At 36.3% G+C, this 12,525-nt stretch overlaps 1 protein-coding gene across 1 annotated transcript; it reads left to right on the top strand.

Moving 5' to 3' along the window:
• Positions 1–113: 113 nt before the first annotated feature.
• On the top strand, positions 114–9,041 carry LOC130185433 (glycerophosphodiester phosphodiesterase 1-like). Its single transcript, XM_056401904.1, has 6 exons — positions 114–913; positions 2,917–3,092; positions 3,567–3,672; positions 6,149–6,241; positions 6,530–6,741; positions 7,601–9,041. Exons 1-6 carry the CDS (start codon positions 653–655, stop codon positions 7,746–7,748), a joined length of 996 nt encoding a protein of 331 aa, XP_056257879.1. The 5' UTR covers positions 114–652; the 3' UTR covers positions 7,749–9,041.
• Positions 9,042–12,525: the final 3,484 nt, after the last annotated feature.

Here is a 12,525-nt window from a genome sequence, read left to right as displayed (position 1 = left end):
TGTTTACATATTTTAATGAAATCTTCATCAGATCTCTTATCACTTTCCTGTAACCAAACTCTCAACATCCCAGCCTCCAGATGGTGCTGAGTCTGAGATGAGCTGGCTCTGTGATTTTGGCTTCAAAATAAAAGTGTTTTTTTATATATATTTTGTTAAAAAGACTGACCTATTGAGATGTGTTAATACAAATCACATAAAAATAAATCACAATCTTTTAAATAGACTCTACTAAATGAAACCATGTTTAAATGTTGTATATTTTGTAAGCCAAAATAGCACTTTTATTCAGGTCTCATTAAGCAAGTCACGTCAGCTCTACATGCTGAATTTAAACACATAGCGAAATGTATTTTTTTTTATAATTTTTTAAATATATTTCTAGTTTTTTTTTTTTTCTTTTACACTTGACATTGACGATAGCAGCGACGCTCCCTCTCCTCCCTTCTCCCATCCGTCCTCTGCTCAATCACAAAGCGAGAAGTGCTGATTCTCCGCCATCTGTGTGTGATCTACTCTCGTACCCACCAACATGTAGTCACCACCGTGCTGCTGACAGCAGAGCTCCATCCAAGCCATCTCTCTGAACAACGCCTCTTTCATCCTCCCGTACGCTCGTGCCATAAGATAATTATCCCGCCCTCCTTCCGCCATGCTGCAGATCGGAGATGAGGTGGTGTACTTCTCGGCGGTGTTTCTGCTGGTGGTGTTGGCGACGAGGAGCGCTACCGCGGCCTCCCTGCTCACCGCATTCCTCTATGTCTTCATGGTGATGTTCCGGTTCCCTCCGGTGCCAGCAGACCAGGCCGGCCGCGTCCTGCGGCCCAGGGCTCCTTCAGGCGGCGTCCCTGTGGTGGCGCATCGCGGAGGGAGCCACGACGCCCCGGAGAACACCTTGGCAGCGATCAGAGAAGTCAGACTGACATGCATTAGTCACCTGTTCTGATGGGGATGTTGAGCTGTGCATGGGCCTTGTACTATAGAGCGAAAAAATAAGGTTATAGACATGCAGGCTGCAGATATTTAGCGTTGAATTAAATGACAGCCTATATTTAGTTTCTGTAGGGATCTAGAGCTCTACACTTGCAAGGGATGCCCTAATGAAATATTACGGCAAATGCACGAGGGATTTTTCTTTGATGATAAATACATTGATAGTATTCGCATGTCGTGACTTCCCTGCTATTTTGCAGTGTTAGCAGAGCACCACATCCACTATTCTAAATGGCCAGGGAAGCTAATAATGTGAGACAGGTTTGTATCAGCCTTTGCAGATCAGTGGCTCATTGTGCTGCATAGCCTTTTCTATAATATGAGTTGTCCATAAATTGATGCCACCTTCTTGATGAAGTCTACAGTTGCATAACTCTTGACTCACAGGCTTGTAAACCCTCCCTTCCCTCACAGTTTCTGTTTTTGTACATCAGCTGCTCCCACATGCCTACATTATTCTAACCAAGCTCTCTGGGGTCATACCTCTCATCTGACCAGTTCCTTCACCCCCTGGATGAGTTTCTTTTATTCCAACAAGCTATTGTTCAGCCTCCTATTACAAAAAAATAGATAACCTTTTCTCTTCAGTCAGTAAGGACACCCTAACTATGCTGATGCTGAGGAGTGATGCTGATGCTGTCTTTGACATTACTGACTATAGACAAGTATGTCTGGGTAACCACCAAAAAGAATTTTCATTTTCTGGTGACAGTTATGTTCACCCTTCAGACATGCAGAGAGGAGACTGTTCTTGAATCAGTCAGTGACTTGAATTGAGACTCTACAGCGTTTATTTTTTCCTCGTTTATTTGGAAGCTGTAGATGTTATCTACAGAACCACACAAAGAAAAAATAATTGAAGACCTTATCTCATAATTGTGACTCACTATCTATCACATAATTAAGAGATCAGGATCATGTATCCCTTTGAAATGTCTGGGATATAGCCGAACCTATTGCAGGTGGAAATTGTGATAATGATTCACAAAGTTGCCTAAAATATTACAAAACTATTTGTTCCATTAGTCTATGGTATATTATCTCATGGTTATGAGATAAGCTCTTTAGTTTTTTTCACTTTGGTAATTTAAGGTGCTTTCATAAGCATTGGACCACACACATTTTTCTCTACTGCATGTCTGCTCAGTCACTGGGTGAGACCAGCGTCTGTGCAAAATGTGCTTTTTTTGTTCCTGTGGTGTGCAATTCGCAGTCCTCCAGGTGTCACTTTTGACAAATTATATTTTGATTAACATGTCACTCAGTCTTTGTTATCCAGCTAAGAAACCCCACTAGAGCCAATATTTTTTGTTTTGATTATTTTGGAATATTTACTCATGCTTTATTCATGTTCATCTCCAGAGTAAATCTTTTCATAGCCTGTCTAATCTAACCTCGCATCTGAGAACATTCTGCTTTTGGTAACAACTAGATACTGTTTCCTCTACCACTGACTGCCAGTCAAACATGGAAAAATTCTTCTGATCATTTCCTATAAAAGGCCAGGGCTAGAAAGAGCTAGGCTCATACATTACTGAGGCTTTGTGTCCTCATAAGGAAGTGAAGTCGAATAATCTTTTGTTGTCTTTGCCAAAAACTGGAGCAGCCACCCTGTAGATCAACAAGCCCAATTTTAATTAATTGATTATCTTCACCCTCTTGATCTTCCTTGCTACACAGAATGTCGGCATCTATAGTTAGTTTAGTCTTCTGTTTACATCAGCATGTCTCTGTCACTCTGAAACGACGGGTATATCCTTACTGTTAAATGACAGCACTGAGCCACTGTGTCACACTTTCTGACTTTTGTAGGCTCCCATTGTTTGAAGCCCCCATGACAAAAACTTCCCATACATTTCCATTTTGCCAAGATTTCTTTCTGTCTTTTTGTCTTCTTTTCCTCCTGGTGATTTAATGTTTTAGGCCAGCAGGAACGGGGCAACCGGAGTGGAGCTGGACCTGAGTTTCACAGCCGACGGCGTGCCGGTACTGATGCATGACGAGACTGTTGACCGCACCACCAACGGCTCTGGACCAGTTAACAAACTGCAAATTGTCCAACTAAGGAGATTAGATGCTGCTGCTCATCACAGGCTGAAGTATGCTTCCTCTCAAACAGTCACTTCAGTTTGCTTAAACTTGTGATTTCATGCTCTGATAAGGAAACTAAGGACAGTGTGTCCATGAAATAGGATTGCAAATCCTCTGTGAGGATGTTCTTGAATTTAAAAAAAAAAAAAATAAATAAATAGTTGTGTTGAGTTGCAAAAAGGCTATTTTTCAGTGAACCCTCACCCTTCACAAATATGTCACTTTGTAAAGATTTTGGCTCTCTCTTATCTTATTTGTTTGTAAATCTCACTTAATTTTATACATATGAGAATATTTGCCTCTTTTGTTATTTTTCATCAGAGTGGTTTGAGGAAAAAAATCTTTTCTTCCTACTTGGTTTTCAAAGACTTCAAAGAAGCGAACAAGATAAACAGACTTGAATGTGTGATGCTGATGCATGATGAATACTGTATCATCTCAGTATCAACTTCCAAAACTGCTGTGGTTTCTCTCATCTCCAGGGTCAAGTTCAGTGGAGAGAAAGTCCCGACTCTGCAGGAGGCCGTGGAGGAATGCATAAGACACCAGCTGACCATATTCTTTGATGTTAAAGGTCAACCCGATAAGGTGCTAAGTTTACTGACATAGTATATTTAGTGCCACGGGTGCTCAGCTCCGAGGCACTCCTCTACAGCTAGAATAGCTGAGAGGAGTGCCTCGGGGCGGATTATTAATATTCTGCCTCGGGCGGATTATTAATATTCTGTTTCGGGTTTATTATTCTTCCGCCAAATTTCGGCGCGTAACTCGTCCCGCAGCTTTGAGAAAACCCCGGTAATATATACATCAAAACGTGCGTCTTGATCCCGCAAGGGGTGCTATGACTTTTGGTGTTAAAATTCCAATTTTTCCCAAAGTTATTCCCAAAAAACTGGGAATAAATAATGCATTAGGAATGCATTGGAATTTTCTTTAGAAACCCACCTTTTTTCGACAAAATTGCACCTTTTTGCTGAGTCACCCAGCTCTCTCATACCTGCACGTAGAAATGTGATTCAAACTGTAAAACGGAGGAAAACTTCTGCTCTCTCAAAAAGATAGGAACTGTTTTTACATAACATGTAAACTTTTCAAACTGTGAGCACTCAAAGGAGGAGTGCAAATCACTTTTTCTTCAAAGTTAGAGTGAAAGCGTCAGTTGGCTAGAGTGCGTGAAGCAGTAAAAAATAACCTTTATTTTTATTTTTAACTCGAGCTCACGGCCAAACCGTAAAAAGGAGACAAATAATTATTTCTGAAAATGTAGACATAGTTGTTGGGATTCATAAAATGTAACTTTGACAGGCAGGGTCTGCACAAAATTTAAACGGGGGTGCCGAGTCCGGCAGCAATACCTGTCTCACTTTCATTGACACCTAATGTAATCGTCTTTTTTTTTCAAAAGAATCTCTCTCTGTCTTCGCACTGAGCTTACGCACTCATTTTAAGGAATATCTGAATAAAATAGAGACTGTAGAAACTTCTGGCTTCAGTGTCTGGCACGGTCTTTTCGGTTTATGAAAAGAAGTAACGGTTCTCTCATAATTTGCAGTTGTTTGAAGCCATGTAGAAGCCAAATTCTGGGCAGATTTTCACATTGCCATGGCAACGGCAGCTCCTGACCTGTGTGCGTGCGTGCGTGCGCCTAGCAACCAGATAACCAACTCTCCAAGCTCTGCTAGCTTTACATTAGCCGCATGTTAGGTCTTAAATTACATTTAGTTAGGTCTTAAATATGTAAGTCCATTTACTGCTTCCTTCGTTGCTTTTTTTTTTGTTTTGTTAAAAGAGTGAATGAAGTTGTGACGGTCTCCGCTGAGACAGAGGAGAGGAGAAGCTACTAGCCCTCTCTCGCTGTCACTTCTAGTCGCGTTGCTCTCCTCCCCAGTAATGTTAAATTTAGCACAGAAAGAAACATAATAGTGGTAATTTAAATGGCGGTTCATGGGATTTATTAACCCTAAGGGGTCCCTCTGTCCTTTTTTGGACATTTTCTTCACTTTCATTTTCTTTTTTGATTTGCTGATCATTTTGGCTGTGTTACAGCTGAAGGTATGGATTTCTGCAAGAAAGTTTCTTTTTTTACATATTTTTAAAATCTAATGTCAGTTACTATTACAGGTCTATTATACACTGGTAACACATTTTGTACCCTCTGGTGTTCCTCGCGTCCAAAAAAGGACACACAAAGAAAATGCTATAAAATCATCATATATCAATATTTTTTTCAGCTTTTTTTGCATAAATCTCTTAAACCACTTCAGTTCTGCTCAAACCTACCAAATGTTTATTAGTTTTTGGGATTTTAACCCTTTAAATGCCAGTTTGAAGACATGTCGCCTCTTGTTTTATTAAAAAAAACAACACAGAATATGAGATATTTCCCACATAATACATGATGGAGGGATGTGACATTATTTTGTATCAGAGTCTTTTATATCAAGACATTTCTCAAAACCAGAATATGATCAGGGTGACTTTTGAACACTGGAAATAAATCATGTACTCATCCCGGCAGTAGCCCCCGTGGCACTCAAAATTTCCCTGGAATTTTCTAGTTATTATATACTGATATATAAAAGAGGTAACATTTTTTCCTATTAAAAAGACAGATGAAATGTTTGAACTATGTTAAAATGATGCATATGATGATGAACTATTGCACCCTAACTCCTTTTTCCTGTATTTATTTAGATGTGTATGTCTATGTACACTATGTATATGTATATGTACATGTATACAGTGTATGTGGAGCACCTTTCACAAACTGAACAATTTCAACAAATATGCAGTTGCTTTTGAAATGATGACATGGATAAGACTAATTACATGAAGACACGCTCAATGCAGTGATCAGAAACATTTAAGTTACAGCTGTCTGTTTGTACAATGTACAACCAGTCTCAGAAACACTCAGGATACTTCCATTTTTGAGCTTCGACTCTATTAGGAAACACAATTTCCAGTAGCCTCTTCATATAATCACAGTTACACACTGTTCTCTTGTTCTCTTGGTCATTTCCCCCATTTTTATGGAATATTAATACGTTTTCCTCTTTTTCAGGCAGCATCAGTGCTTCATGAGATTTACAAGAAGTTCCCTGCCCTTTACAATTCCAGTGTTGTTTCGTCCTTGGAGCCCAAAGTTATCTACAAGGTAACAAAAATTATGAATAATGAACACAAATTCTAATCATCATCTTTGGACAGTTATTTTAATCTTTTAGAGGAAATTATATTTCCAATGTTTCCAACTTAACAACATTGTACGAATGCAAAATCAATTTTGTCTGAGTCCGTGTCTGCATGTATGTAAAAGGAGCAATGACAACACCCACTGACTGAAAGTGTTTGTCACATAAATAATCTAAGACAATGCGAGGGCCTGCTTCTAATTTCTAATAAGACAGCTTTTTGTTGACCTCTGACCTCTTCTGATCCACAGATGCGTCAGACTGACCCCAACGTGGTCACGGCCCTGACCCACCGGCCCTGGAGACTGAGTCGCTTTAGTGATGGCACTTCTCGGACCCTGTCAACATCAGGTCAGCTCTGGACGGGGGTTCTCGATGTCTTGTTGGACTGGGCGCACCACCACATCCTGTGGAAACTTTGTGGGGTCTCTGCCATCCTGGTGCAGAAAGACTTCATCTCACTGTAGGTGAAATTAGAAGTGATTTATCCCTGCACTGCACGGCCACAATGATGTGTTTTAATTGTCAGTGTTTAAGATGTTAAGAGGACGCTTCTTTTGTATTTATTTGGTGTATTCATTTAAAAGTAACTTGATAATTAGGAAGAATTGCAATTTGGTTTTCATTTGAATCACTGAAAAGAAATTCATTCAAAACATCAAAAAATCAAGATTCTTTCCATGCAAGAAAATTGCTGTCTTTATAGGTCCACACAGAACTGTTTGTCCAATTTAACCATAGTAACTGCAGAGATCAGTCATGATTGAAAAGCACCAGTGTGTGCTACATCTCTGTAACTGCTGGAGCTGGGGCCTCGAAACTGCAACATTGTTCTGTGCTGTTCAAAATGGTTTCATTTGTTTGGTGTCGAGACATGTCCACACCAGGCCAAACTGGCGATCATGATCCCCTGAGGACTCCCAAGATAAATCCGGGAGTGGTTAAAGGGATAAATACAAAAAAGATATATTTCTGTTATGCAGCTTGTCTATACTTTTTCTGACTTCCCTCTATTTTTTTTCCTCACAAAATACTGGACAGTTTGACCAATTCACCCTTCAAAAATCCTTCAAATGAAACAATCTGAAAAAGAAAAAATCTAGTTTTTGTTGAACTGCTCGCAGCTCATGTCTACAGCAAGACCATAAACTATGATGACAGGTCATAGGTCATTTTTGCTTAATTTAATGGGGTCACAAGCCAAAAGGTTTGGAACCATATCATTCCATATCATGTGTTGTTTGCAACCAAAAATTTGTGGGTGCTGCTCCTTATTGACTGAGCTATATTCTCCTATCTTCCTCCTCCTTTCTCTCACTCAGAGACTATGTTCAGTACTGGGCAGAGCGCGGTGTGGAGGTTGTGGGCTGGACTGTAAACACCGCTGTGGAGAAAGACTACTACCAAAACCAGCTGAAGATTGGCTACATCACTGACAGTTTGCTGGAAGACTGTGATCCTCAATACTGAAGGAATGGTCTATCACACACACACACACACACACACACACACACACACACACACACACATATACAGCAGTTCAAGACATACAGAGGTGATCAAAACCTCAAAGAAAAAGTAATGTTCCACAGCTTCACAGTGAAGAAAGTAGACATTGGAAACTTTTTGATTGGCCAAAAAAGAAAAAAAAAAATCATGTTTCATATTCACATTCATATTTTCTTGTCTTTTTAATGAACATAAAACACTGAGATATATACAGTAGATTAAGTTTAAATTTAAGGAGGAAGAAAAAAATTTGGTGCTAACCAGCTCTGTAGTGGTAATCGAATAACCCAAGCTTTATAGATATGCATGTATGAAATACTGTAGATTAAGAACACATCATTACCTGTAGCTGGCATACAGGTAATTTCCCTTTAACTCTACAGGCAACCATGAAAGCTAAACTGTAAACCTCCATGTCCTTATCCTACTACCAGCAGCAATACCTCCAGCTCTCCTGGACCAGGGATTAGGATTATGCTAATTTAAAGATCTTTTTTACCTTCTGTGCTGATGTTTGTTGCACCTTTAAGAGACATCAGTGCAAATAGATGTAACGTTAGACATGTTGGCACCATACCAACGCCTGCTATCATGATATTTATTTAATAGCGGATCTCTTGTGAATATTCTACACTGATTACTTGATTGTATGATTGTTCAGAAACTTGCCTGCTGTCATTATGTGCCACAGTTGCACAAATACACTAAAAACTTTGCTGCAAGATATTAAAATGTTGAATGACTCGGCTGTAATGATAGTATAATTTGATTGTATGCTCCAAAGATGTTCTTTTTTGAGGGAAAGTAGACGTTTTAGATGAACTCTGCCATACCTGTGTGACTTGTTTGATAAACACATCATGAATCATCAATGGAGAAGGATAACTCGTTTTCAGTGTCATCCATCCTGCCTGAGAAAGAAATGTTTGACTTAACACTAAAGACCTCTGTACCATATGTACAATCAAATTTCCTTTCAAACATTTCATTTATATTTTCTGTCAATTTTAACATGCCACATAATGATACATTCAAATTTAGAGAAACTGACTAATATCAGACTCAGCCTTAAGATGCCCACCATAACTTGTCTGTAACTGCAGAATGTAAACTCCAAAGTCCCAGAAACAAAACAAACCAAAAAAGATTTTCCTTTTTGATTTTTTTGTTTCTTGTAGATAAAAGGCTTAACAACCTAATCTTGTTGACAACTTTCTCTGAAATAAAAATTAAATAAAGAAAGAAAGAAATCAACATTTCTCTTGCATTTCCTTCTTTTTTATTTGCTTACACCACATACACCACAGACAAATCATCAAAATATCTAATCTTCCTTGTTTGGCTCTATTAAATTTTTAGAATGTAAAACCAGTTTACAAAACTCATCCACCTCAGTGCCACTTGTTAGTATATAGTTAAGCATGGTTGCATTATAAACAGAGGCGTGTGTGCATAGGCATAGGTTTAGTATCAACATCGGAAGGGACGCAACAATCCCGCTACCCTTCCAAAATGAAAATTAAATTACAAACATGTTACATAAATATAAATCCATCCCAAAGCCTGTCAGTATATGTTCATATTATGAACTTAAATATAAAAGATAGACATGTATGATTAAATTCAAAGAGATATTATTAAGAAAATCAGTGACAAACAGAATTTTAAAAAGGATGTTGTTTCATGAAGATACATTTTACTATGAGTATATCACATATGTTATGAACTTTTGTCTTCATATATCCAGAGGTTTTATATATATATATATATATATATATATATATATATATATATGTCATAATAATATATCTTGTTATATGTGACACATATGGTAACATCACTCTTGATATAGGGACATATATGTTATATGTATAGTCATAGTGACTAAGGCATAAAAACATCATAGTATGGTTAGTCATAAAAAAGTCATAGTATAGTAAGCCATAAAAAAACACCATAGTATAATGAGGCATGAAAACGTCATAGTATAATACGGAATAAAAAAAAGTGATAGCATATAGTAAGAAAAATAGTAAGGCATATATTCCGCGAAGAAAGGCCCCAGGCCCAGGAAGTCGAAGTATAGTTAGGCATAAATATTCACCGAAAATTAAGCCACAGAAAGTCATGGTTTAGTGATGCATAAAGAAGTCACAGTATAGTGAGTCAGAAAAGTGTCATAGCATAGTATGGCATAAATGATTCACAGTATAGTAAGTCATAAAAACGTCATGGTATAGAAAGGCATTAAAACGTCTTAGGATATTAAGGCATGAAAAGTCATAAAAACATCATAGTATAGTAAGGCATAAAAATTCATAAGAACCTCATATTATAGTAAGACATGAAAAGTCATGAAAACGACATAGTATAGTAAGGCATAAAAAGTCCTAAAAGCATCATAGTATAACAATGTATATAAAATCGTTATATATAGTAAGGCATAAAAAGGTCATTTTATAGTAAGGCATAAAAATTCATAAAATGTCATAGTATAGTAAGGCATAAAAAGTAAAAAGAATGTCATAGTATAGAAAGGCATAAAACGTCAAAAAAATCATCATAGTATATTAAACCATAAAAGGTCATATAAACGTCATAGTATGGCAAAGCATAAGACAAAATAATATAGTAAGGCATAAAAATGCCAAAAAACATGAAAATATAGTATGGCATAAAAATGCCAAAAAACATGAAAATATAGTATGGCATAAAAATGCCAAAAAACGTCATAGTATAGTTTGGCATAAAACGTCAAAAAAAAATCTTAGTATATTAAGGCATGAAAGGTCATATAAACGTCATAGTATGGCAAGGCATGGGATGAAATAATATAATAAGGAATAAATATGCCAAAAAACATCATAGTATAGTATGGCATAAAACTTAAAAAAAACATCATAGTATATTAAGGCATGAAAGGTCATAAAAAGGTCATAGTATGGCAAGGCATGAGACAAAATAATATAGTAAGGCATAATAATGCCAAAAAACCTCAAAATATAGTATAGCACAAAAATGCCAAAAAACATCATAGTATAGTATGGCATAAAAGTTCATAAAAACGTCATAGTATAGTTTGGCATAAAACATAAAAAAAGATGTTAGTATATTAAGGCATAAAAGGTCATATAAATGTCGTAGTATGGCGATGCATGAGACAAAATAATATAATATGGCATAATAATGCATAAAAAGGTCATTATATAGTATGGCACAAAAATTCCCAAAAACATCATAGTACAGTATGGCATAAAACTTCAAAAAAATCATCATAGTATATTAAGGCATAAAAGGTCATAAAAAGGTCATAGTATGGCAAGGCATAAGACAAAATAATATAGTAACGCATAATAATGCCAAAAAACCTCAAAATATAGTATGGCACAAAAATGCCAAAAAACATCATAGTACAGTATGGCATAAAACTTCAAAAAAAACATCATAGTATATTAAGGCATGAAAGGTCATAAAAAGGTCATAGTATGGCAAGGCATAAGACAAAATAATATAGTAAGGCATAAAAATGCCAAAAAACATGAAAATATAGTATGGCATAAAAATGCCAAAAGACGTCATAGTATAGTATGGCATAAAACGTCAAAAAAAAATCTTAGTATATTAAGGCATGAAAGGTCATATAAACGTGATAGTATGGCAAGGCATGGGACGAAATAATATAATAAGGCATAAATATGCCAAAAAACATCAAAGTATACTATGGCATAAAAATGCCAAAGAACGTCATAGTATAGTACAGCATAAAACGTCAAAAATCATCATAGTATATTAAGGCATAAAAGGTCATATAAATGTCGTATTATGGCGATGCATGAGACGAAATAATATAATATGGCATAATAATGCATAAAAAGGTCATTATATAGTATGGCACAAAAATTCCCAAAAACATCATAGTACAGTATGGCATAAAACTTCAAAAAAATCATCATAGTATATTAAGGCATAAAAGGTCATAAAAAGGTCATAGTATGGCAAGGCATAAGACAAAATAATATAGTAAGGCATAATAATGCCAAAAAACCTCAAAATATAGTATGGCACAAAAATGCCAAAAAACATCATAGTATAGTATGGCATAAAACTTAAAAAAAAACATCATAGTATATTAAGGCATGAAAGGTCATAAAAAGGTCATAGTATGGCAAGGCATAAGACAAAATAGTATAGTAAGGCATAAAAATGCCAAAAAACATGAAAATATAGTATGGCATAAAAATGCCAAAAAACGTCAAAGTATACTATGGCATAAAAATGCCAAAGAACGTCATAGTATAGTACAGCATAAAACGTCAAAAAATCATCATAGTATATTAAGGCATAAAAGGTCATATAAATGTCGTATTATGGCGATGCATGAGACGAAATACTATAATATGGCATAATAATGCATAAAAAGGTCATTATATAGTATGGCACAAAAATGCCAAAAAACATCATAGTATAGTATGGCATAAAACTTCAAAAAATCATCATAGTATATTAAGGCATAAAAGGTCATAAAAAGGTCATAGTATGGCAAGGCATAAGACAAAATAATATAGTAAGGCATAATAATGCCAAAAAACCTCAAAATATAGTATAGCACAAAAACATCATAGTAAAGTCAGGTACAAAAATGTCATAGTATATTAAGGAATAAGAAAGTCTTAATATATGCTAGCCTTTAGTATATCGTATAAGATAAGAAGGGAAAAGAAAACAAAAGAAAAGATAT

This window comes from Seriola aureovittata, chromosome 17, assembly GCF_021018895.1.
Source record: "Seriola aureovittata isolate HTS-2021-v1 ecotype China chromosome 17, ASM2101889v1, whole genome shotgun sequence".
In the NCBI taxonomy this organism is placed as follows: Eukaryota; Metazoa; Chordata; class Actinopteri; order Carangiformes; family Carangidae; genus Seriola; species Seriola aureovittata.
Note: the sequence above shows the minus strand (reverse complement) of the source record. Positions and strands in the feature narration are given on the sequence as shown.